The following is a 27,906-nucleotide window of genomic DNA, read 5'->3' as shown; positions in this document are numbered from 1 at the left end:
TCAAACCCCTCACACGTTGGACAACAGCAAAATATTTGAATCAGCAGCCGGGGATTTTTCACCCTATTTGCATTTGCTGAGCTAATCTGGGTTGTAACCATCCCGAGAGCTGAATAAAAGAGGCAGAGCCACGATGAGACAAACATCGATCACTCGGAGGAAACGAGAAGTCATGGAGTCCCCGAAGCTCACTGCAATCCTCATCGTGCTCGGAGGTAAGTGATCAACTGGAGACCTCAGGGATGTGCTGTAGGAGTGGGGGGAACAGCAAGTGAGGCAGCAACAACACTGGGGGGAATTCAGAACAGAGAAGTTGTCAATGAAAAGAAGTCAAAACAAATGTGAATACCTGTCCTGGGAGTGTTTGATGGGGACAGTGTAGAGGGAGCTTTACTCTGTATCTAACCCCGTGCTGTACCTGTCCTGGGAGTTTTAGATGGGGACAGTGTAAAGGGAGCTTTACTCTGTATCTAACCCCGTGCTGTACCTGTCCTGGGAGTGTTTGATGGGGACAGTGCAGAGGGAGCTTTACTCTGTATCTAACCCCGTGCTGTACCTGCCCTGGGAGTGTTTGATGGGGACAGTGCAGAGGGAGCTTTACTCTGTATCTGACCCCGTGCTGTACCTGCCCTGGGAGTGTTTGATGGGGACAGTGTAGAGGGAGCTTTACTCTGTATCTAACCCCGTGCTGTACCTGTCCTGGGAATGTTTGATGGTCAGATTGTGAAACTCACTACCACAGGGAATATTTGATGTGAATATTATTTATGGATTTGAGGGGAAGCTCGGTAAGTAAATGAGGGAGAAAGGAATGGAAAGTTTATTTTTAGAAAATATTTTATTGAGGCATTTATCATTTTAACAATTTTAAACATCAAATTACAATAACAACAAAACCACAATATTCTACCCAACAAACCCCCTCGGCCTCAAACCCCAGCCAACATGGCTTCCACAAACGGTGCCACCTTCCCCAACCACCTCCCATGCCTCCCCTTCACCCCCTCCCTCCATCCCCCCCCCCCTGCTGACAGCTCAATTTTTCTCAAGAAATTGATGAGCGGCTGCCACCTCCGAGCAAACCCCTGGAAACCCCTCGAGGGGAATTTAATTTTTCGAGACTGAGAAACCCTGCCGTGTCGCTAACCCACACCCCCGACTTTGGGGGCTCCGAGTCCCTCCACCTTAGTATAAGACCATAATACAAAGGAGCAGAATTAGGCCACTCGGCCCATCGAGTCTGCTCCGCCATTCAATCATTCGATCATGGCTGATATTTTCTCATCCCCATTCTCCTGCCTTCTTCCCATAACCCCTTATTAATCAGGAACCTATCTATCTCTGTCTTAACGTCCCCTGGGCCGGATGGGATTTATCGTAGGATTCTCTGGGAAGCTAGGGAGGAGATTGCTGAGCCTTTGGCTTTGGCCTTTAAGTCATCTTTGTCTACAGGAATCGTGCCAGAAGACTGTAGGATAGCAAATGTTGTCCCCTTGTACAAGAAGGGGAGTAGAGATAAGCCCGGTAACTATAGACCAGTGAGCCTTACTTCTGTTGTGGGAAAAGTCTTGGAAAGGTTTATAAGAGATAGGATGTATAATCATCTGGAAAGGAATAATTTGATTAGAGATAGTCAACATGGTTTTTTGAAGGGTAGGTCGTGCCTCACAAACCTCATTAAGTTCTTCGAGAAGGTGACCAAACAGGTGGATGAGGGTAAAGCAGTTGGTGTGGTGCATATGGATTTCAGTAAAGCGTTTGATAAGGTTCCCCACGGTAGGCTATTGCAGAAAATACAGAGGCATGGGATTCAGGGTGATTTAGCAGTTTGGATCAGAAATTGGCTAGCTGATAGAAGACAAAGGGTGGTGGTTGATGGGAAATGCTCTGACTGATGTCCAGTTACTAGTGGTGTGCCACAAGGATCTGTTTTGGGGCCGCTGCTGTTTGTCATTTTTATAAATGACCTAGAGGAGGGCGTAGAAGGATGGGTGAGTAAATTTGCAGATGACACTAAAGTCGGTGGAGTTGTGGACAGTGCAGAAGGATGTTACAAATTACAGAGGGACATAGATAAGATGCAGAGCTGGGCTGACAGGTGGCAAATGGAGTTTAATGCAGAAAAGTGTGAGGTGATTCATTTTGGAAGGAATAACAGGAAGACAGTGTACTGGGCTAATGGTAAGATTCTTGGTGGTGTGGACGAGCAGAGAGATCTCGGTGTCCATGTCCATAGATCCCTGAAAGTTGCCACCCAGGTTGAGAGGGTTGTTAAGAAGGCGTACGGTGTGTTAGCTTTTATTGGTAGTGGAATTGAGTTTCGGAGCCATGAGGTCATGTTGCAGTTGTACAAAACTCTGGTGCGGCCGCATTTGGAGTATTGTGTGCAGTACTGGTCGCCACATTATAGGAAGGATGTGGAAGCATTGGAAAGGGTACAGAGGAGATTTACAAGAATGTTGCCTGGTATGGAGGGAAGGTTTTATGAGGAAAGGCTGAAGGACTTGAGGCTGTTTTCGTTAGAGAGAAGGAGGTTAAGAGGTGACTTAATTGAGGCATACAAGATGATCAGAGGATTAGATAGGGTGGACATCGAGAGCCTTTTTCCTCGGATGGTGATGTCTAGCCCGAGGGGACATAACTTTAAATTGAGGGGCGATAGATATAGGACAGATGTCAGAGGTAGGTTCTTTACTCAGAGAGTAGTAAGGGCGTGGAATGCCCTGCCTGCAACAGTAGTGGACTCGCCAACACTAAATGCATTCAAATGGTCATTGGATAGGCATATGGACGATAAGGGAATAGTGTAGAGGGACTTTAGAAGGGTTTCACAGGACGGCGCAACATCGAAGGCCGAAGGGCCTGTACTGCGCTGTAAGGTTCTATGTTCTATGTTCTAAAGACACTCAGTGATTTGGCCTCTGCAGCCTTCTGCGGCAAAGAGTTCCACAGATTCACCACCCTCTGGCTGAAGAAATTCCTCCTCATCTCTGTTTTAAAGGATTGTCCCTTCAGTCTGAGATTGTGTCCTTTGGATTTAGTTTTTCCTACAAGTGGAAACATCCTCTCCACGTCCATTCTATCCAGGCCTCGCAGTATCCTGTACGTTTCAATGAGATCCCTCCTCATCCATCTGAACTCCAACCAGTACAGACTCAGAGTCCTTAACCGATCATCATACGACAAGATCTTCATTCCCAGGATAATTCTTGTGAACCTCCTCTGGACCCTTTCCAAGGCCCAGCACATCCTTCCTTAGATACGGGGCCCAAAACTGCTCACAATTCTCCAAATGGGGTCTGACCAGAGCCTTATACAGCCTCAGAAGTACATCCCTGGTCTTGTATTCTGGCCTTCTTGTTATGGGCCAGAGGTTAGAGAACCCCAAAGTGTATCATGGATTTCACCTGACCCACAACTATTAATAGATTGTGGTATGGGGAGCACACGGCCCACTCTACAGGGGTTTCACAGCAGAAATGGAAAAGTCATTTTTAAAGCAAAACAATGTTTATTCTATGAATTGAAGTTACCCTTTTGAAACATACAGTGTTCATCTTAGTAACCATTAATTCAAATACAACCCCCAACGAATACAACACTAAGTAATCCTTAAGCTTACCTTTTAACATCCATCCGACTTAAAACAATTTTTACCAGAAGCACATCAGATTAAAATCACTACTGTCATCAGTTTTAAATCACCAGGATCGATTTACAGTCTTTAGATTACAGAGAGAGACTCCAATACACCTTCTGGTTGTGACTGCAGCTCTCCGCCTCTGAAAATGAAACTAAAACACACCCTGCAGCAAATAGCCTAAAACAAAAGTAATAAGCTGACAGACAGCCCAGCTTCACCCACTCTCTGACATCACTGCTACAATAAAATCCCATTTCTTAAAATACTCTCACTACAGATATTTATATACACACCCATTTATAAACACCCATTTCTTAAAGATACTCTCACATGACATTCTTGACATGAATGCTAACATTGCATTTGCCTTCTTAACTGCCGACTGAACCTGCACGTTAACCTTAAGAGAATCGTGAACAAGGACTCCCAAGTCCTTTTTTACTTCTGATTTCCCCATTTAGAAAATAGTCGATGCCTAAATTCCTCCTTCCAAAGTGCATAACCTCACACTTTTCAACATTGTATTTCATTTCCCACTTCATTGCCCACTCTCCTAGCTTGTCCAAATCCTTCTGTAGCCCTCTTGCTTCCTCGATGTCATCTGTCCCTCTACAGATCTTTGTATCATCTGCAAACTTAGCAACAGTGTCTTCAATACCTTCTTCCTGGTAACTAATGTATGTTGTGAAAAGTTATGGTCCCAGCACCGAGCCCTGATGCGCACCACTAGTCACCGGCTGCCATCCTGAAAAAGACCCCTTTACCCCACTCTCTGCCTTCTGCCAGTCAGCCAATCCTCGATTCATGCCAGGATCTTACCCTGAACACCATGGGCTCTTAACTTATTTAACAGTCTCCTAAGTGGCACCTTGTCAAAGGCCTTGTGGAAATCTAAATAAATCACGTCCACTGGTTCTCCTTTGTTACCTCCTCAAAGAACTCTAACAGATTTCTCAAACATGACCTCCCTTTGACAAAGCCGTGCTGACTCAGTCCTATTTTACCATGCACTTTCAAGTGCTTCGCGATCTCATCTTTAATGACAGACTCTAAAATCTTACCAATGACCGAAGTCAGGCTAACCGGCCTATAATTTCCCGTCCTCTGCATCCCTCCCTTCTTGAAACATGGTGTTACATTAGCCACCGTCCAGTCCTTTGGGACCCTTCCTGCCTCCAGTGATTTCTGAAAGATCATCACATCTTTCCTTAGATACGGGGCCCAAATTGGGGCAGCACGGTAGCATTGTGGATAGCACAATTGCTTCACAGCTCCAGGTTCGATTCCAGCATGGGTCACTGTCTGTGCGGAGTCTGCACATCCTCCCCGTGTGTGCGTGGGTTTCCTCCGGGTGCTCCGGTTTCCTCCTACAGTCCAAAGATGTGCAGGTTAGGGTGGATTGGCCATGATCAATTGCCCCTTAGTGTCCAAAATTGCCCTTAGTGTTGGGTGGGGTTACTGGGTTATGGGGATAGGGTGGAGGTGTTGACCTTGGGTAGGGTTCTCTTTCCAAGAGCCTGTGCAGATTCGATGGGCCAAATGGCCTCCTTCTGCACTGTAAATTCTATATCTATATCAATAAAACTGCTCACAACACTCCAAATGGGGTCTGACCAGAGCCTTACACAGCCTCAGAAGTTACTCCCTGGTCTTGTATTCTCGCCCTCTTGACATGAATGCTAACATTGCCTTCAAAATACCTCCACAATTAGTAGGATCCGTCTCTGGGCCACCAGGGAGGCAAAGGCCAGGACGTCGGCCTCTCTCACCCCCTGGGCTCCCAGACCTTCCAACACACCAAAGATCACCACCTCTGGACTCGGCACCACCCTCATTTGTAATACCGCTGACATGACATCAGCAAACCCCTGCCAGAAAGCCCGCAGTCTTGCACAAGCCCTAAATATATGGACATGGTTAGCAGCACAGCGCCCACACCCATCCCCCACCTCCTCAGGAACCTGCTCATCCGAGCCACAGTCATGTGCGCCCTGTGGACCACCTTAAACTGTATCAGGCTGAGCCTGGAGCACAGCGAGGATGCATTAACTCTCCTCAGGGATTCGACCCATAACCCGGCCTCCAACTTCCCCCCCAGCTCTCCTTCCCACTTTCTCTTCACCTCCCCTATCGGGGTTCCCTCCCAATCTGTCAGCTCCTTATAGATCTCTGAGACCTTCCCCTCTCCTACTCCTGTTCCCGACACCACCTTGTCCTGTATCCACTGGGGAAACAGGTTTGGGAAGGTCGAAACCGGCCTCCGCACAAAATCCCTCACCTGCAGGAAACGGAACCCATTCCCCCGGCAGCTCAAACTCCTCCTCCAGCTCCTCCAGGCTTGGGAAACCCTCATCTATAAAGAGATGCCCAAATCTCTCGATTCCTGCCCGCTGCCACCTCCGGGACCGCCCATCCAGCCCCTCCCGGAGTGAACTGGTGATTATCACATATCGGCGTCCACATCGACCCCCCCCACATAACCCCATATGCTGCCTCCACTGCCCCCACCCCCCTCAGAGCTGCCACTGCTACCGGACCTGTGCGAGAACGCCAGAAAGGAATGGAAAGTTACGCTGCTAGTGTTAGATGATGAGTGATGGGAGGAGTCTGGTGTGGAACAGATTCAGAGCTATGGGACTGAATTCTCCATGAGGGTGACCAAGTTCTCCCGCTGGACTAGAAGTACGGCGGTCGGCGTACTTACCGACGACACCGTATTGGAGGGGGCGGAGCATCTGAAAACAGGCGGCGCCCCCGATTTCGGCGTCAAAAGGGATTCACCGGCCAATCGCCGATGAGATTTCCACATCAGCAATCGGAGAATCCCGCCCGTCGTGCGCTGATCTCGCTTTTAGCCCGGCGCTCGATTCTCCGCTACTGGTGGCGTGTGACAGAGAAGTTAGTCCATGGAATTGTTGGGCCGAATGGCCTGTTTCCGAGACGCAGGGCAGGATTCTCTGATTGCCGACGCTGTAATCACATTTTCCGATTGGCCGGAGAATCCGTTTTGCCGCGTAAATCGGGTGGGCGCGTTTTTCAGATGCTCCGCCCCCTCAAAAACGGTGTAATCGTTGAGTACGCCGCACACCATTGGGACGGCCTCGGGATGTCACCTGAGGCCCTCCCCTGATCACGCCCCCCCCCCCCCCCCCCCCCCCCGATGGGCCGACTTCCCGATGGCGTCGGTCGCGTGTGCTCACAGTTTTCTGGGACCTCACGTGGTGTCTGCGGACCTGACCAGCGCCGCCACAGTCGGGGGGTGGGGCCGATCCGCTGGCCGGGGGGCTTCGGCGGGGTCTGGGAAGGGGTAACAGGGGAGCACTATCTGGCAGGCCGGGTCCGCTAGTGGCCGGCGCCATGTTGTACGGTGCGTCCGCGGTAGGTCGCCGCCGTGCGTATGCGCGGCCAAGGACCCGGCAATCCTCCATCTGTATCTGCAGGGGAAGCCGGGGCCTTTGTGTGGCGCGGCTGCTAGCCCCTCCCACTGGGCGGGGCATCGGTGCGGGGGCGGCGCCGACTTTTTCATTGTAAAACTAGACACATGCTCCGGCCATAGCCTCAAAATCGGAGAATCCAGCCCACAATTTCCGCTGAATTCACGAATATTCCATTGCAGCTTCTTCTGCTTTCTAAATCGGCGTGTTGTTCAATTGTCTCCCTGCTCACTCTGTACCAGGGTTTCCCTGACACAATGATTTATTTTGTTTTCCTCTTGTAGCAATTTGGATCCCTGCACGGGGACTCACATCTGGCCGAAGCATGATAAACTTCCAAAGGACTGTTGACTGCGTCAATCCATCTCTCCCGTACCAGGACTACAGGAACTACGGCTGTTTCTGTAGGGTTGGAGTAAATGGAAACCAGCCAGTGGATGAGATTGACAGGTAAAATGAGACGATACTTGTGTAAAAAACTCTCTCCATGAATCCAAGATGTGGATGTTTGCGCTGGCTGAGAATCAGAAAGGTTTTACTCTGGTAAAAAGCAGAGTGAAGACATTCTTCAGAAAGACAGAACTTGTTTCTCTATAGTCCTTATCACTGACTCCAAGTAGAATGCAATTTTTACACAGCAAGATCCCACAATAGATACGATATAATGACCAGGTTGATCTATTTTACTGATGTTGGTTTGGGATAAATACACCTTGTGCTGTTTGTCACTGACACCCTGAGTTCCAGTTCAGTCAAGCAGAGCTGCTAAGAGTAATTTCTCAAAGTTACTGGAGGTAATTTACAAGAGTTACTGGGGTAATTTATAGGAGTTACTGGGGGTAATTTATAGGGGTTACTGGGGGTAATTTATAGATGTTACTGGGGTAATCTATCGGGGTTACTGGGGTAATTTATAGGGGTTACTGGGGTAATTTATAGGAGTTACTGGGGGTAATTTATAGGGGTTACTGGGGTAATTTATAGGAGTTACTGGGGGTAATTTATAGGGGTTACTGGGGTAATTTATAGGAGTTACTGGGGTATTTTATAGGAAATACTGGGGATCATTTATCGGAGTTATTGCGGGTAACTTTTTGGAGTTACTGGGGGTAATTTATAGGAGTTACTGGGGGTAATTTATTGTTCCTCTGCCCACACTGGAGGACATGGAAGATTTCGGCACACTCCCGGAGTCATCCAGCCACTGGCCAGCACCAACACCGCCAGCACCAACACCGCCAGCACCAACACTGCCAGCACCAACAGTGCCAGCACCAACACCGCCAGCACCAACACTGCCAGCGCCAACACCGCCAGCACCAACACCGCCAGCACCAACAGTGCCAGCACCAACACCGCCAACACCAACACCGCCAGCACCAACAGTGCCAGCACCAACACCGCCAGCACCAACACCGCCAGCACCAACACCGCCAGCACCAACACCGCCAGCACCAACACCGCCAGCACCAACACTGCCAGCGCCAACACCGCCAGCACCAACACCGCCAGCACCAACAGTGCCAGCACCAACACCGCCAACACCAACACCGCCAGCACCAACAGTGCCAGCACCAACACCGCCAGCACCAACACTGCCAGCACCAACACTGCCAGCACCAACACCGCCAGCACCAACACCGCCAGCACCAACACCGCCAGCACCAACACCGCCAGCACCAACACCGCCAGCACCAACACTGCCAGCACCAACACTCCCAGCACCAACAGTGCCAGCACCAACACCGCCAGCACCAACACTGCCAGCGCCAACACCGCCAGCACCAACACCGCCAGCACCAACACCGCCAGCACCAACACTGCCAGCACCAACACTGCCAGCACCAACACCGCCAGCACCAACACCGCCAGCACCAACACCGCCAGCACCAACACCGCCAGCACCAACACCGCCAGCCCCGACACCACCAGCACCAACAGTGCCAGCACCAACACCGCCAGCGCCAACACCGCCAGCACCAACACCGCCAGCACCAACACCGCCAGCACCAACACCGCCAGCACCAACACCGCCAGCCCCAACACTGCCAGCACCAACACCGCCAGCACCAACAGTGCCAGCACCAACACCGCCAGCACCAACACCGCCAGCACCAACACCGCCAGCACCAACACTGCCAGCACCAACAGTGCCAGCACCAACACCGCCAACACCAACACTGCCAGCACCAACACCGCCAGCACCAACACTGCCAGCACCAACACCGTCAGCACCAACACTGCCAGCACCAACACCGCCAGCACCAACACCGCCAGCACCAACACTGCCAGCACCAACACCGCCAGCACAAACACTGCCAGCACCAACACCGCCAGCACCAACACCGCCAGCACCAACACCGCCAGCACCTACACTGCCAGCACCAACACCGCCAGCACCAACACCGCCAGCACCGACACCGCCAGCACCAACACCGCCAGCACCAACACCGCCAGCACCGACACCGCCAGCACCGACACCGCCAGCACCGACACCGCCAGCCCCGACACCGCCAGCACCGACACCGCCAGCACCAACACCGCCAGCACCAACACTGCCAGCACCAACACCGCCAGCACCAACACCGCCAGCACCGACACCGCCAGCACCAACACCGCCAGCACCAACACTGCCAGCACCAACACCGCCAGCACCAACACCGCCAGCACCAACACCGCCGGCACCGACACCGCCAGCACCAACACTGCCAGCACCAACAGTGCCAGCACCAACACCGCCAGCACCAACACTGCCAGCGCCAACACCGCCAGCACCAACACCGCCAGCACCAACACCGCCAGCACCAACACTGCCAGCACCAACACTGCCAGCACCAACACCGCCAGCACCAACACCGCCAGCACCAACACCGCCAGCACCAACACCGCCAGCACCAACACCGCCAGCCCCGACACCACCAGCACCAACAGTGCCAGCACCAACACCGCCAGCGCCAACACCGCCAGCACCAACACCGCCAGCACCAACACCGCCAGCACCAACACCGCCAGCACCAACACCGCCAGCCCCAACACTGCCAGCACCAACACCGCCAGCACCAACAGTGCCAGCACCAACACCGCCAGCACCAACACCGCCAGCACCAACACCGCCAGCACCAACACTGCCAGCACCAACACTGCCAGCACCAACACTGCCAGCACCAACACCGCCAGCACCAACACCGCCAGCACCAACACCGCCAGCACCAACACCGCCAGCACCAACAGTGCCAGCACCAACACCGCCAACACCGCCAGCACCAACACCGCCAGCACCAACACTGCCAGCACCAACAGTGCCAGCACCAACACCGCCAACACCAACACTGCCAGCACCAACACCGCCAGCACCAACACTGCCAGCACCAACACCGTCAGCACCAACACTGCCAGCACCAACACCGCCAGCACCAACACCGCCAGCACCAACACTGCCAGCACCAACACCGCCAGCACAAACACTGCCAGCACCAACACCGCCAGCACCAACACCGCCAGCACCAACACCGCCAGCACCTACACTGCCAGCACCAACACCGCCAGCACCAACACCGCCAGCACCGACACCGCCAGCACCAACACCGCCAGCACCAACACCGCCAGCACCGACACCGCCAGCACCGACACCGCCAGCACCGACACCGCCAGCCCCGACACCGCCAGCACCGACACCGCCAGCACCAACACCGCCAGCACCAACACTGCCAGCACCAACACCGCCAGCACCAACACCGCCAGCACCGACACCGCCAGCACCAACACCGCCAGCACCAACACTGCCAGCACCAACACCGCCAGCACCAACACCGCCAGCACCAACACCGCCGGCACCGACACCGCCAGCACCAACACTGCCAGCACCAACACCGCCAGCACCAACACTGTCAGCACCAACACTGCCAGCACCAACACTGCCAGCACCAACACTGCCAGCACCAACAGTGCCAGCACCAACACCGCCAGCACCAACACTGCCAGCACCAACACCGCCAGCACCAACACCGCCAACACCAACACCGCCAGCACCAACACCGCCAGCACCAACACCTCCAGCACCAACACTGCCAGCACCAACACCGCCAGCACCAACACCGCCAGCACCAACACCGCCAGGACCAACACTGCCAGCACCAACACTGCCAGCACCAACACTGCCAGCACCAACACCGCCAGCACCAACACCGCCAGCACCAACACCGCCAGCACCAACACCGCCAGCACCAACACCGCCAGCACCGACGCCGTCGATGCCGACACCACCAACACCGCCAGCACCATCACCGCCAGCACCAACACCGCCAGCACCAACACCGCCAGCACCAACACCGCCAGCACCAACACCGCCAGCACCAACACCGCCAGCACCAACACCGCCAACACCAACACCGCCAGCACCAACACCGCCAGCACCAACACCGCCAGCACCAACACCGCCAGCACCAACACCGCCAGCACCAACACCGCCAGCGCCAACACCGCCAGCGCCAACACCGCCAGCGCCAACACTGCCAGCACCAACACTGCCAGCACCAACACTGCCAGCACCAACACTGCCAGCACCAACAGTGCCAGCACCAACACCGCCAGCACCAACACCGCCAGCGCCAACACCGCCAGCACCAACACCGCCAGCACCAACATCGCCAGCACCAACACTGCCAGCACCAACACCGCCAGCACCAACACCGCCAGCACCAACACTGCCAGCACCAACACCGCCAGCACCAACACCGCCAGCACCAACACCGCCAGCACCAACACCGCCAGCACCAACACCGCCAGCACCAACACTGCCAGCACCAACACCGCCAGCACCAACACCGCCAGCACCAACACCGCCAGCACCAACACCGCCAGCACCAACACCGCCAGCACCAACACCGCCAGCACCAACACCGCCAGCACCAACACTGCCAGCACCAACACCGCCAGCACCGACACCGCCAGCACCAACACCGCCAGCACCAACACTGCCAGCACCAACACCGCCAGCACCAACACCGCCAGCACCAACACCGCCAGCACCAACACCGCCAACACCAACACTGCCAGCACCGACACTGCCAGCACCAACACCGCCAGCACCAACACCGCCAGCGCCAACACCACCAGCACCAACACCGCCAGCACCAACACTGCCAACACCAACACCGCCAGCACCAACACTGCCAACACCAACACCGCCACCACCGACACCACCAGCACCAACACCGCCAGCACCAACACCGCCAGCACCAACACCGCCAGCTCCAACACCGCCAGCACTGACGCCGTCGATGCCGACACCGTCTGTGCAGACGTCGCCACCGCTGCTGTGTCGCTCTCAACGAACCATCCGACCGCCGGTCCGACTCAAGATTGCAAGATGGACACTTGATTTTTTTTCCCCTCCCCCTCTGTAAATAAATCACGTATTATGTATAATAGTTTCACGTCACCCCAGCCGGACTCATTTTTAACAGGGGGTGAAGGTGGTGATCTACCACTGTATATATATGTGTGTGTGCCTGTATTAGGGGATGTACAGCAGTACCTGTATTACATGTTTACCGGTAAGCCCCTGCCGGCTAGCTCCGCCCACAGGGAGCAGTATAAATATTCATGAGTTCCCCTGAGCTGACATTCGACAGCTGCAGCCGAAGGAATAACATCTCACGGTAATAAAGCCTCTTGTACCGATTCGAGTCTTTGTGTGCAATTGTTAGCGCATTAGGCGCCATGTTTGTTGTGGACTGGGTTCCATGTTTGTTTTGGGCTGGGCTCCATGTTTGTTGTGGGCAGGGCTCCGTGTTCTTTCACAGAATTTTTTTTGATGATGTCAATACCAAAAATGTTCCTGGAATGTTCATGAAGTCACCTCCCACCTCAAACATCCCAGCTCCATGCTGCCATTGGTCTGACATGTCCACTCTCGGGGTGCCCACCTTTCCAAACCAATTGGAAAGGGAACAGACTCTTTGTCATCTGATTGGGTGTTTTTTCAGAAACAGCTTTTCCCTCCCACCACCAGTTTCTCTCCAATGAACAAATGCGTTGAAATAAAATAGGAGAACACCATGTTGTTAAAGGGCAGCAATGTCCTTATCCCCTCAGTTATGTGAAATGAGTTCCCTGAGGATTCATCTTTAGTTCCTGAAAACTCCAGGACAATTCTTCAGAGTTGGGAACCCAATCTGAGGCTTGTTTGGAATCATTAATCCCCTGACTGAGTTTCAGTCTCTCCATGAAAAACTTACATCTGAAATGATATCTCCTGTTTGTCACCCACTCAGATGCTGTCAAGTGCACCATGACTGTCTTGGAGAAGTTGAAATGATGGGATGTCCTCACATTTTAATGTGGTACCATTCAACTTGTGAAAATGGAATTCCCAAGTGCAGTAAGTAAACACCAAACAAAATCGATGTTGGCCTCGGGAAGTTGCTCTGACTCCCTGTCCTCTCCCTTCCCTCAATAGTTCATAATCAGTAAAGTACAACAACAACTTATATTTATGTGGTGCCTTCAGAGTAATGAAACATCCAAAGTGACTGACCAAAAGCTTTTGTTAAAGATGCTTTAAGGAATGTCTCAACAGAGACGGAAAGGTGGAGGGAGGGAATTTCGGAGCTTGGGGCCCAGACACCTGAAGACACGGCTACCAATGGTGATCCGATTAAAATTGGGAATGTTCAAGAGACCAGGCCCGGAACTTTCCTGTTGGGAGACTAAGGGCCGGATTCTCCGTCACATCGGGAAATCCGCTACCAGCGGCGGGCAGCGGGGAATCCAGTGCAGGCAGGAAACGGGATTGCCAACGGGCACCAGCGGGAGAATGTGAATGGGTCATTAAGATTTATTTGCATCCTATTATTGGGCTGTGCCCCATATTCTCCGAATCATCGGGATTCTCCGGTCCTCTGGGCCGGGAATCACATGGGCAGGAATTAGCGCAGGTCTTGACCAGCGTGGCCCTGGTGTGGTGGGCCTCACGCTGGGCCAAGGTGGTAATTCTTTCCGGGAGTTGCCCCCAAAGTCCAATGGCGGGCCACCCTCCCCACCCCCCACAATGCAAGGCCTTCCCACCCCAACCCTCACCAGAGGCCCACTATTTAAAGACACCCCCACCAGAGACCCCCCATAATACAGACCCCTGTTGGAAGCCCCCCAGAAGGAAGATCTCTGTCCGGAAATCCCTTAGGGGTGGGGTGGGGCATCCCCCAACACTGAGAGGGGTGGTGGGTTGTGGGGTGGGGGGGGGGGGGGGGAGGGGGTGACACAGCAGGTCCCTGGGCCTGGGGCTGAATCGTGTTGTCGGGGGGGAGGGGGGGGCGCCTGCTCAAAATGGCGGCCTGGCAGTGGATTTGCTGGGGAATCCCTCGCAATTCTCACCGTGCATTAATCTGCATGGGTATGGATTGGGATTTGCTTCCTGATTTGTGCTCCCAGTGGATCACAAATCAGGTGCAATTCAGCTCCGGCGTGGGACCATAGGGCTGGATTCTCCGCCTTGCGATCGGGCGGAGAATCGGGTGTCTGGCAATAAAAGAAGTTCACGCCCTGCGTCGATTCGGGCGCCATGCTCCGGACCCTCCGCGCCGGCGGCAAAAAATTGTTTGTGCCCCGTGCCAGCGGAGGTATGCGGAACCGGCCCTGGTCATGTGATTTGCCAGGACCCAGCTCCCAGCGCCGTGCAAGTGACACCCACCCCAACGGTACAGCTCTCTCTGTCCTCAGTACTGATGCCAGTGCCCCATGAATGGTGACCCATCGCTCCCACACCAATCTCTGAGCCACGCACTCAACTCCCTGATCTTATTGACCCAATGTCAATTTGTCTGTGGCTCAGAGATTGTTACCTTTGTGGTTCTGCTTTTTAATTGAGTCCCGAGCTGCTCATCCTCCCTGATTAGCACATACCAATCACTTGTTACTAGTTATCTATGCCCAACCATCACTATTGATTAGGTTAACATTATGCACAGTATAAGAGAACGACTATCCAATTATAACAGGTGCACACCCATTCAATTATAATATCCGATCATACGGAGACACGAACATGCTGTCTCCTAATATTTATCCCCGGCTCACCATTATCATGAATCTGCTATCAATCATCTGCCCTGTCTAAGTATGTTCGGCCTGATTCTCCGGTCTCCTACTCCAAACTCGCGTTCGGCGATCGGCAGGAGAATCCCCGTTTCTTGCAATCAAACCTCCAAACGTGGGATAGGATAAGAGTCCATTCTTGTAACTGCATTAACATTTCTAGAGTCCACACACAACAGGTGGGTACCGTCTGGTTTGGGCACCATCACTATGGGTGAGCTCCATTGGCTGCAACCCACTTCAATTATGCCATTTCTAAGCATACTCTCAATCTCTTTGTTAACCTGTGCCAATTTTAAAGGGTTAAGTCTGAATTGGATGTTGTTTGATTGGAACAGCATTTCCCACATCGACATCATGTATAGCCATTTTAGTACTTCCCAATTTATCTCTACAAACTTGCCATCGTGATATCAATAATTCTGTCAGGTCAGTTTGTTTTTCCTCTGGAAGGTAACTCAAAAATTTATCCCAATTTTTAAGAACATCCTCGTTTTCCAATTTAATTTGAGGTATGTCAAATTCACAGTCATCTGGATTTGGTTCGTCACTTTGAGTTAGAATCATTAAAACCGCCTTCTTTTTATAGAACATAGAACATAGAACAGTACAGCACAGAACAGGCCCTTCGGCCCTCGATGTTGTGCCGAGCAATGATCACCCCACTCAAACCCACGTATCAATCCTATACCCGTAACCCAACAACCCCCCCCTTAACCTTACTTTTTAGGACACTACGGGCAATTTAGCATGGCCAATCCACCTAACCCGCACATCTTTGGACTGTGGGAGGAAACCGGAGCACCCGGAGGAAACCCACGCACACACAGGGAGGACGTGCAGACTCCACACAGACAGTGACCCAGCCGGGAATCGAACCTGGGACCCTGGAGCTGTGAAGCATTTTATGCTAACCACCATGCTACCGTGCGGCCCTCTCTCCTTCCCTTTCAAAGTACCTTTTAAGCATATTCACATGACACACTCGGTGAATCGTCCTTCTATCTGGTGTTTTTACCACATAATTCACCTCACTTAATTTCCTTTCAATCTGATGAGGTCCACAAAACCTCGCTTTTAAAGGCTCACCTACCACTGGTAACAATACTAAAACTTTATCTCCACTGGCAAAACTACAAACTTTGGATTTCTTGTCTGCTACCCATTTCATCACATTTTGTGCAACTTTTAAATGTTGTCCAGCCAATTCACCTGCTCTATTTCATCGTTCCCTAAAATTTGACACATAATCCAATAATGTAATTTCCAATTTCTCACTCACTAATTATTCCTTAATCAATTTAAGAGGTCCTCTTACCTCGTGAGCAGAAATAAGTTCAAAAGGACTGAATTTGGTTGACTCATTAGGTGCATCCCTAATTGCAAACAGTACGAATGGAATTCCTTTATCCCAATCCTCTGGATAATCTTGACAATAAGCCCTCAACATTGTCTTTAATGTCTGATGCCACCTTTCTAACGCTCCCTGCAATTCTGGATTGCACGCAGTTGATTTAAATTGTTTCATTCCGAAGCTATCCATAACTTCTTTGAATAACCTCGAGGTACAATTTGATTCTTGATCTGATTGTTTTTCTGTGGGTAGTCCATATCTCATTAAGAATTCAAGGAACTCCTCCACAATCTTTTTAGCTGTAATATTACGTACTGGAATGGCCTCTGGAAACCTAGTAGACACATCCATTATCGTCAAAAGATATTGATTACCGCTTTTCGTTTTAGGAAGCGGTCCTACTCAATCAATTAAGACACTTGTAAAAGGTTACTTAAATGCTGGAATGGGTGTTAAGCGTTCTAGTTTTATCACTGCTTGAGGTTTCCCTATCATTTGACATGTGTGACATGATCGACTAAATTTAACTACATCTTTATGTCGTCCAGGCCCATAAAAATGTTTCTGGATTTTAGCTAGAGTTTTCCTTACTGATAAATGACCTCTCACTCGTATCTCATGTGCAACTCGCAACATCTCATTTCCATACCCTCCCAGCAATCCTACCTGATGAACTTCTGCCCACTTTTCGTCCACCTGCATCTGTAAAGGTCTCCATTTTCTCATCAAGACATTACTTTTACGGTAATAACACTCTGGCAACACTTTGGGTGATCTTGAACCTGGGACTTTGATGTTGTGGCCATTTCGGAGACATGGATAGAGCAGGGACAGGAATGGTTGTTGAAGGTGCCGGGGTTTAGATATTTCAGTAAGCTCAGGGAAGGTGGTAAAAGAGAGGGAGGGATGGCATTGTTAGTCAAGGACAGTATTACGGTGGTAGAAAGGACGTTTGATGAGGACTCGTCTACTGAGGTAGCATGGGCTGAGGTTAGAAACAGGAAAGGAGATGTCACCCTATTTGGGATTTTCAATAGGCCTCCGAAAAGTTCCAGAGATGTAGAGGAAAGGATTGCAAAGATGATTCTGGATAGAAGCGAAAGTAACAGGGTAGTTGTTGTGGGGAGTTTAACTTTCCAAATATCGACTGGAAACGCTATAGTTCGAGTACTTTAGATGGGTCCGTTTTTGTCCAATGTGTGCAGGAGGGTTTCCTGACACAGTATGTAGATAGGCCAACAAGAGGTGGGGCCATATTGGATTTGATACTGGGTAATGAACCAGGACAGGTGTTAGATTTGGCGGTAGGTGAGCACTTTAGTGATAGTGACCACAATTCGATTACGTTTACTTTAGTGATGGAAAGGGATAGGTATTTACCGCAGGGCAAGAGTTATATCTGGGGGAAAGGCAATTATGATGGAATGAGGCAAGACTGAGGATGCATCGGATGGGGATGGAAATTGCAGAGGATGGTCACAATGGAAATGTGGAGCTTGTTCAAGGAACAGCTACTGCGTGTCGTTGATAACTATGCATCTGTCAGGCAGGGAGGAAGTGGTCGAGCGAGGTAACCGTGGTTCACTAAAGTAGTTGAAACACTTGTCAAGAGGAAGAAGGAGGCTTATGTAAAGATGAGACATGAAGGTTCAGTTAGGGCGCTCGAGAGTTACAAGTTAGCTAGGAAGGACCTAAAGAGAGAGCTAAGAAGAGCCAGGAGGGGACATGAGCAGTCTTTGGCAGATAGGATCAAGGATAACCCTAAAGCTTTCTATAGATATGTCAGGAATAAAAGAATGACTAGGGTAAGAGTAGGGCCAGTCAAGGACAGGAGTGGGAAGTAGTGCGTGGACTCTGAGGAGATAGGCTAAATGAATATTTTTTGTCAGTATTCACGCAGGAAAAAGACAATGTTGTCGAGGAGAATACTGAGATACAGGCTACTAGACTAGAAGGTCTTGAGGTTCATTTGGAGGAGGTGTTAACAATTCTGGAAATAGTGAAAATAGATAAGTCCCCTGGGCCTGACGGGATTTATCCTAGGATTCTCTGGGAAGCTAGGGAGGAGATTGCTGAGCCTTTGGCTTTAATCTTTAAGTCATCTTTGTCTACAGGAATAGTGCCAGAAGACTGGAGGATAGCAAATGTTGTCCCGTTGTTCAAGAAGGGGAGTAGAGACAACCCCGGGAACTATCGACCAATGAGCCTTACTTCTGTTCTGGGCAAAGTCTTGGAAAGGTTTATAAGAGATAGGATGTAAAATCATCTGGAAGGGAATAATTTGATTAGAGATAGTCAATGCGGTTTTGTGAAGGGTAGGTCGTGCCTCACAAACCTTATTGAGTTCTTTGAGAAGGTGACCAAACAGGTGGATGAGGGTAAAGCAGTTGATGTGGTGTATATGGATTTCAGTAAAGCGTTTCATAAGGTTCCCCATGGTAGGCTATTACAGAAAATACAGAGGCATGGAATTCAGGATGATTTAGCAGTTTGGACCAGAAATTGGCTAGCTGGAAGAATACAAAGGGTGGTGGTTGATGGGAAATGTTCAGACTGGAGTCCAGTTACTAGTGGTGTACCACAAGGATCTATTTGGGGCCACTGCTGTTTGTCATTTTTATAAATGACCTAGAGGAGGGCGTAGAAGGGTGGGTGAGTAAATTTGCAGATGACACTAAAGTCGGTGGAGTTGTGGACAGTGGGAATGATGTTACAAGTTACAGAGGGACATAGATAAGCTGCAGAGCTGGGCTGAGAGGTGGTAAATGGAGTTTAATGCAGAAAAGTGTGAGGTGATTCTTTTTGGAAGGAATAACAGGAAGACAGTGTACTGGGCTAATGGTAAGATTCTTGGAAGTGTGGATGAGCAGAGAGATCTCGGTGTCCATATCCATCAATCCCTGAAAGTTGCCACCCAGGTTGAGAGGATTGTTAAGAAGGCGTACGGTGTGTTAGCTTTTATTGGTAGAGGAATTGAGTTTCGGATCCATAAGGTCATGTTGCAGCTGTACTAAACTCTGGTGCGGCCGCATTTGGAGTATTGCGTGCAATTCTGGTCGCTGCATTATAGGAAGGATGTGGAAGCATTGGAAAGGTTGCAGAGGAGATTTTCCAGAATGTTGCCTGGTATGGAGGGAAGATCTTATGAGGAAGGCTGAGGGATTTGAGGCTGTTTTCGTTCGAGAGAAGAAGGTTAAAAAGTGACTTAATTGAGACATGCAAAATGATCAGAGGATTAGATAGGGTGGACAGTGAGAGCCTTTTTTCTCGGATGGTGGTGTCTAGAACGAGGGGACATAGCTTCAAATTGAGGGCAGATAGATACAGGACAGATGTCAGAGGTAGGTTCTTTACTCAGAGAGTAGTAAGGGCGTGGAATGCCCTGCCTGCAACAGTAGTGGACTCGCCCACAATAAGGGCATTCAAATGGTCATTGGATAGACATATGGATGATAAGGTAATAGTGTAGATGGGCTTTAGAGGGGTCTCACAGGTTGGCGCAACATCGAGGACCGAAGGGCCTGTACTGCACTGTAATGTTCTATGTTCTATGATCTATGTTCTATGCTATACACTCAGATTACTCTTCCGTGTATGCTTTCTGATGCATCCGTTTTATTTCAACATCTTTCTGTTGTAAGTCCGCCAATTTTCCTGAACTAAAAATATCTGCCTCATCCTCCACCTGTTCTTGTTCTTTTACAACCATCTGATCAAAAGCCATTTCTGATAATTGCACTTCAACTTCACTCTTTGATTTCTCCTCTTGTCTTAACCTGTGACTTTACGACCTTGACAGGACACAATCTGGAAAAATCCCAGGATATTCGTCCTTCAATACTGCAGTTGCCTGATATTCCACTGGCTTATCAACTACAGTAGGCATCACTCCCACCTGTGATCTACCTGTATCATTACCCAAGATAAACTGGACAAGATAGTTACTCTGACTACCACTTCACCGCTCTTCACTGGACTTTCCAACCTTACCTTATATAATGGAACACTACTCCTCTCACCCTGAATTCCACATATCACCACCTTTTCTGGCAACACTATTCCCAAACTACATACCTCCTCATCTCTTGCAATTAAAGATTGACCAGCTCCCGTATCTCTTAAAATTGTGACGTCTTTACCTGCTCCTCCTGATACACATGAGTAAACTTTACCCACACAAGTAAATTCTTTGAAGAGATCTGGCACCGTCTTATCAATCACCTCTTGATCTGGCTGTACAATCTTTTACACCTCCTTCGCTTCACTTGGGCTTTCTTTTTCCCCTTTAACAAACCCCACTGTCTTATCCTGTTGTACTACATCAGCCCTCCCAGTACTTTTCTTCAACCACCAACACTGTGACTTTACATGGCCTAGTTTATTACAGTGAAAACATTTGAAACGTTTCATGTCTCTTCCACCCTCCTGAATTTCCTTTTTAATCTGAGGTACACTCTCCTTATTATCTCCTATCAGATCATCTTTACTTTTACCACTTGAGTATTTCTCATGTCCCCAGTTTTTATCCCTCACCGGCTGAAACTGATGTCGGAAACCAAGCTTTGATTTATGAACTAATTCATAATCATCTGCCATTTCTGCTGCTAACCTCACAGTTTTAACCCTCTGCTCTTCCACACGAGTTCTCACTACATCAGGAATTGAATTTTTAAACTCCTCTATAAGTATAATTTCTCTGAGACCTTCATACGTTTGATCTATTTTCAAAACCCTTATCCACCTCTCAAAAATACTCTGTTTGAGCCTTTCAAACTCTATGTATGTTTGACCAAGTTCTTTCCTTAAATTTTTGAACCTTTGTCTGTAGGCTTCAGGCACTAGCTCATATGCACCTAAGATGGATTTTTTCACCTCCTCATACATCCCAGATACCTCCTCCGGTAGTGATGCAAACACTTCACTAGCTCTACCTACCAGCTTTGTTTGAATCAGTAATACCCACATGTCCTGTGGCCATTTCATTTGTTTAGCTACCTTCTCAAATGAAATGAAAAAGGCTTCCACCTCCTTCTCATCAAACCTTGGCAATGCTTGGACATATTTAAATAGATCCCCGCCACGCCTTCGACTTTGACGCTCTTTCTCACTATCCTCATCACTATCCACCAACTGTACGTTTCCCTTTACGGCTGCCAATTTTAACTGACTGTCATGTTTCATGGCTAGTTTCTGAAGTTCAAACTCTCTCTCTTTATCTTTTTCCTGGATCTGTATCTCCATTTCTCTTTCTTTTTGTTCTGCTGGGGCTATTCTTTCTTTTCTCCTTTCTTCTCTCTTCATTTCTTTTTCCTCTCTCTCTCTTTCTCTTTCCTCTCTCGCTCTTTCTCTTTCCGCTCTCTCTCTTTCGTATTCAAGCTGCTTTAATCCCTTCTCATGTTCCATTTATTTAATTTGCAACTGAATTTTTGCCATTTCCAACGAGTCAAACTGTATCTCATGCAACTTTAAATGCTTAACCACCGTCAGAATTACCTCATCTTTTCTCATTTTGTCAGGTAATGTTAACTGCAATGTTTTTGCCAAATCTAACAGTCTGCTTTTAGTCTCTGTCCGTAAGGTACAGCGTGTGACCGTCTCCACCCCCAAAAACTTCAAAGCCTCTGAAAGTGCCATTGTCCACAACACACTCCCTACTTAAACTAGAATACCGCACCTGAAAAGCAACCACAATATGCTCACCACTCACTGTCTTTAAGTTCACTCAGCCAATCCAATAGATAGACTTTTATCCCCCTCGAACCCCCGATTGTAATGGACCAGGGTTTAGAGAACCCCAAAGTGTATCATGGAGTTCACCTGACCCACACCTTTTAATTGATTGTGGTTATGGGAGCACACAGCTCACTATACAGGTATGGAACAGCAGAAAATAGACCAGTGTTTTTTTAAAACAAAACAATGTTTATTCTATGAACTCAAGTTAACCTTTTTAAACCAAACAGTGAATATCTTAGCAACCAGTAAATCAAATACACCCCGCAAAGAATATCACACTAAGTAATCTGTATGCTGTCCTCTTAACATCCAAAAGACTTAACAAACCTTCAAACAGGAGCACATTACAGTTTACATTCAAGATTGAAAACATTTATAATTCTTCTGTATTCACCAAATGATCCATAGATGGTCTTTGGATGGCAGAGATCACAGCAGTGCAGCTCACTTTTAACTTCAGATTCAGCTCACTGAAAAACACAGACATACCCAAGCTTTCTCAAACTGAAACGAAAAAAAGTCGAGCTCAACTCCACCCGCACTCTGACATCACTCCAGTAACATGAGCAGTCCTATTTCTTAAAGGTACATTTCTGAAACACCCATTTCTTAAAGGATAATCTCACGTGAAACTGTGACTGCAGCTCCAAGTCTGCAAAACAAAACTAAACTCACTGTGTAGCTGCTTGCTCAAAACGAAAGGAAAAGCAGACAGCCCAGCTCCAGCCTCTCCCTGACATCACTGCAGATATCTAATAAACACCCACTTATTAAAGGTACTCTCACATGCCAACCCCAATACATTAAACCCACATCACTGACAGCATTAGGGAATTTCACAATATTAGGGAACCCCTGACAACATCAAGGACAGAATCCACAGCAGCCGATTACAGGCCACCCCTTCTTCACCCACGTTAAAGACTTTTCACAGCTTCAGACCCCACCCACCCCCTCCAGCAAAGTATTAGATTAAAAAGTAATGACCATCCAGAACTTGAGGACGGCCATTCGCACATCAAAGACATTCTCAGACGTTAGCTGCCCCATCGTTTAGGAAGCTTCAAGAACATTATTGGGCCCCAACCATTGTGAATCATCCACAACATTAAGGACCCAACAACAATGAAGATTTTTCAATGTTGCGGAATCTCATATCCTTAACCCCACCCACCACATCAGTGTGTACATTAATGTGTGTATATTCCAGTGTGTGTTTCCATGTATACATTACTGTGCATACTTTACACTGTGTATATTTGGTCGTTCTCTCCTCTATTTCAGAAAATGTGTGGAAGGTGTATGATAGAAGAGGTTGTATTCAGAAGGTGTGTGACTGTGACATTGCAGCTGCCCTGTGCCTCAAGGAGAATAGCGACAAGCGTAACCCAAAGTTTGTGGATTATGATCAAAGCCTGTGCAAGACCGTCCCATAGCTCCAGCTCACAATGAAGCGATGGTGATGTGACCGAGAGTCACACTGACAAGAATCTCTCCAATAGAATATTATGTGTGTGATTGATGGGATTTCTCTCTCACCGTCTGACTGATTTCTAATTTCTCACTGAGTGTCTCTCAGATAAGAACATAAGAACATAAGAACTAGGAGCAGGAGTAGGCCATCTGGCCCCTCGAGCCTGCTCCGCCATTCAATTAGATCATGGCTGATCTTTTGTGGACTCAGCTCCACTTTCCGGCCCGAACACCATAACCCTTAATCCCTTTATTCTTCAAAAAACTATCTATCTTTACCTTAAAAACATGTAATGAAGGAGCCTCAACTGCTTCACTGGGCAAGGAATTCCATAGATTCACAACCCTTTGGGTGAAGAAGTTCCTCCTAAACTCAGTTCTAAATCTACTTCCCCTTATTTTGAGGCTATGCCCCCTAGTTCTGCTTTCACCCGCCAGTGGAAACAACCTGCCCGCATCTATCCTATCTATTCCCTTCATAATTTTAAATGTTTCTATAAGATCCCCCCTCATCCTTCTAAATTCCAACTAAGATCTCGCTTTTGTTGCGTTTTTACCTTTAATTCATTTAAAATGTACTTTACAATTCTGGTGAAATAAAATACAATGATTGAAGCATGCAATGCTGGGAGTGGGAGTGTTTATTCATTATTGATTCAGGGGGCATGTCCAATTAGATTCTGCACAGACATTCTGATCTATCACAGACAGTATGGGATCCTGCTGTTCTCTTTGTACTTTGTGGTGCGACACTGCCACCTGCTGGTGTAACAGCAGCAGCAGCCGTCACGTCTCTGCTCCCAAATGATGATAGAGGCACCCCTGGTGTCACAGTCTGAAACTGCCAACTTCATTGAGCCAAATGCTGCAACTCGAGGGATAATTTGGACATTGCTGCAATCGGTGTAAATAAAAATTGGGAGAGATGTAAAGTGGCCTATCACACCCGGGTCAAAATTACCCCCAGTAAATATTGTTAAATCTCTCATTCATTCAGTCTCCTGCCCTAAGTTATTGCAAAGTGGTTAATTCTTCAGCAATCTGAGACCAAACTGTGTTCACTACAGGAATCTTCTTACCAGAGACACTGTCAAATATTATAAAACCATGAGAAATGGGAACAGGAGGAGGCCACTCGGCCCCTCGAGCCTGCTCCACCATTCAAAACGATTATGGCCGATCCTTGCCTCAATTCCTCTTTCTTGCCCACTCCCCACATCCCTGATTCCCTGAGTGACCAAAACTCTGCCCATCTCAGCCTCAGGACCAATGGATACAGGAGAGACTCCCAACAATGTCAGGGTGGTGACCTCCTCCCCTGTTGGTCACCCTGCTCCAGGGCAGCTGGTTAGTTTACCTCCTGCTGAGGGTCATTTCCTGGCCCTTTCCAAACTCTTGCAGAGATGAGGCTGTGGGTGGGTCAGGTGACTGAGATTCAATTGGAGGGTAAAGACATCTTCCACGTGATGCCATCCTCCCAGCTCCGGAATGTCACCATGGCAGCCGGGTCAGAGAGAGCTTGCTGTTTCTGGGGCCCGGTTAGAAGTTGAAGCGATGAGAAATTGCCCTTTGCTGTTTGACCATCAGTTCATTGAAAGATGAGGTTGTAGTGAAATAAAGCAGAGTGAGGTAGCCTCTCTGCTGCTCTCACTGATTGGATCCTGCAATGCTGGCAGTGGGAATGTTTGTTAATTACTGACACAGGAATCACTCTTGGCTCCGGTTGTCAGGACCCCGGGGAAGACGAACAACAATGTGGGAACAGGCAGACCCAGGCAAGGCTTGACATTTAAATTTGTTATTCTGAAATATCATTGTCAATTCCAAAGCAGATATCTTCAATTCTTGCATCCATGCACATCCAGACACACACACACACAACTAGACACACAAACACCCACACACATATGCAGACACATATCCAGACATACACTCACACACACATGGAGACACATACCGGGACAAACACACACACATATAAGATGTTCTGGGCCAGTGAGAATCAGCATCTCCTCAAACTCCTGAAAAAATCTCAGTTCAGCTCCACACATGTCAACATTCCTAATGCCAGTGATCATTCTTTCCACGTGCTACAAATCCAGGTTTTCTTTATCAGCTTCTGTTCCTACAGATGGTCACCTTTTCTGAGATCCACTTTCTGCATGAGCTGATTCTCACTGGGGTACCGTTTCTGAGGGTGCTGATTCTCACTGGGGTACAGTTCCTGAAGGTGCTGATTCTCACTGGGGTACAGTTCCTGAATGTGCCGACTCTCACTGGGTACAGTTCCTGAAGGTGCTGATTCTTACTGGGGGACAGTTCCTGAAGGTGCTGACTCTCACTGGGGTACAGTTCCTGAAGGTGCTGACCCTCACTGGGGTACAGTTCCTGAAGGTGCTGATTCTCACTGGGGTACAGTTCCTGAAGGTGCCGACTCTCACTGTGGTACAGTTCCTGAAGGTGCTGACTCTCACTGGGGTACAGTTCCTGAAGGTGCTGACTCTCACTGTGGTACAGTTCCTGAAGGTGCTGACTCTCACTGGGGTACAGTTCCTGAAGGTGCTGACTCTCACTGGGGTACAGTTCCTGAAGGTCCTGACTCTCACTGGGGTACAGTTCCTGAAGGTGCTGACAATCACTGGGGTACAGTTCCTGAAGGTGCTGACAATCACTGGGGTACAGTTCCTGAAGGTGCTGACTCTCACTGGGGTACAGTTCCTGAAGGTGTGGACTCTTCCTAGTTCACTCTTAGGAATTTTGCTTTTTTATGTGTGAGCCACAGTGCCAATTGTGGCAGGATATTTAACCATGTGGTGCATCACCTATCGCAAATCATGATATTTCATGATAAACAATGTATTATTAAACAATTCATTCAAGTTGCAGTGGCAAAGGTCATGACCATCAAAAATGTAATAATTCAAATGAACAAACATCCCCCAAAATGAAAAGGACACCCTGAAAAACTGACGGTGACGTTAATTTATAAAAGTAAATGGGCGGCACAGTATCACAGTGGTTAGCACAGTTACTTCACAGCTCAAACGTCCCAGGTTCGATTCCCGGCTTGGGTCACTGTCTGTGCGGAGCCTGCACGTTCTCCCCGGTCTGCGTGGGTTTCCTCCGGGTGATCCTGTTTCCTCCCACAGTCAAAAGATGTTCAGGTCAGATGGAGTGACCATGCTAAATTGTCCCTTAGTGTCCAAAGAAAAGTTTGGGTGCGGTGACTGTGTTATGGGGATAAGTTGGAGGTGTGGGCTTGGGTGGGGTGCCCCTTTCCAAGGGCCGGGCAGATTCGATGGGCCGAATGGCCTCGCTCTGCACTGTAAATTCTATGATTCCATGATTGGCTGCCATCTTCGTTAGAACCCTTCACCCCCCCCCCCCCCTCCCCCCACCCCCAAATGTAAGAACGACATGAGGTTACCCAACCAAGCCGAGGTACTGGGCGGAGTAGGAAACCTCCACCCAATCAGAACTCCTCTCTGGTTATTAACGAGGAAAATGCGATGACATCCCCGACCTCAGCACCGGCGAGTCTGATACCCTGAAAATGGCCACCAGCGGACATGGCTCCAGATCGACATTGAGTATCTCTGACATGGTGTTGAAGAAAGACACCCAAAAACTGACTGACTTGGGACAAGACCAGAACATATGAGTGGGGTTAGCCGGCCCCCCGGGAACAACGCTCATTCCTGTCCCCCACCCCAGAGAAAAATCCACTCATCCTCGCCCTGGTCAGATGAACCCTGTGCACCACCTTGAACTGGATTAGACTAAGCCGAGAGCAAGAGGAGGTGGAGCTGACCCTGTGAAGAGCCTCACTCCACACCCCCTCATCCAGAAAAGGACCCAATTCACCCCCATTTCACCTTTACCTCATCCAACGGAGCCGACTCCGCTGATAGGATCTGGCCGTTTCTGCCCAAAATAATCCCCCCACCAGACCCGACCAAAGACAAAATCCTCTTCAACAGGGAGGAGGATGGTGTCGAGGGGAAAGAGGGAATGTGAGAAAAGTCAGGAATCTGAAAGTATCTAAACAGATTGGAACCAGGGAGTTGGAATTTCTCCAACAGCTCCTTAAAGCTGGCAAACCTTCCCTCCACGAACAAATCCCCAAACCTCTCCAAACCCTTCCCCTTCCAGGGTCTAAACGCCGAGTCCAA

At 49.3% G+C, this 27,906-nt stretch overlaps 1 protein-coding gene across 1 annotated transcript; it reads left to right on the top strand.

Moving 5' to 3' along the window:
* Window positions 1–24,348, top strand: LOC119957945 (basic phospholipase A2-like). The gene is made up of 5 exons (XM_038786165.1): window positions 1–215; window positions 7,362–7,527; window positions 13,353–13,459; window positions 23,546–23,840; window positions 24,268–24,348. Exons 1-4 carry the CDS (start codon window positions 134–136, stop codon window positions 23,695–23,697), a joined length of 507 nt encoding a protein of 168 aa, XP_038642093.1. The 5' UTR covers window positions 1–133; the 3' UTR covers window positions 23,698–23,840; window positions 24,268–24,348.
* The last annotated feature ends 3,558 nt before the right edge of the window (window positions 24,349–27,906 follow it).

Source organism: Scyliorhinus canicula, chromosome 27, assembly GCF_902713615.1.
Source record: "Scyliorhinus canicula chromosome 27, sScyCan1.1, whole genome shotgun sequence".
NCBI lineage: Eukaryota > Metazoa > Chordata > Chondrichthyes > Carcharhiniformes > Scyliorhinidae > Scyliorhinus > Scyliorhinus canicula.
The sequence above is the reverse complement of the archived record's forward strand: the minus strand, read 5'-3'. Positions and strand labels throughout refer to the sequence as shown.

What these genes read in the sequence shown, in the direction of transcription:
- LOC119957945 (XM_038786165.1), top strand. Translation starts at nt 134, where the DNA reads ATGAGACAAACATCGATCACTCGGAGGAAACGAGAAGTCATGGAGTCC. An exon ending in AATCCTCATCGTGCTCGGAG is followed by an intron (nt 216 to 7,361) that starts GTAAGTGATCAA and finishes TTCCTCTTGTAG; the next exon opens with CAATTTGGATCCCTGCACGG. An exon ending in AAATGGAATTCCCAAGTGCA is followed by an intron (nt 13,460 to 23,545) that starts GTAAGTAAACAC and finishes CCTCTATTTCAG; the next exon opens with AAAATGTGTGGAAGGTGTAT.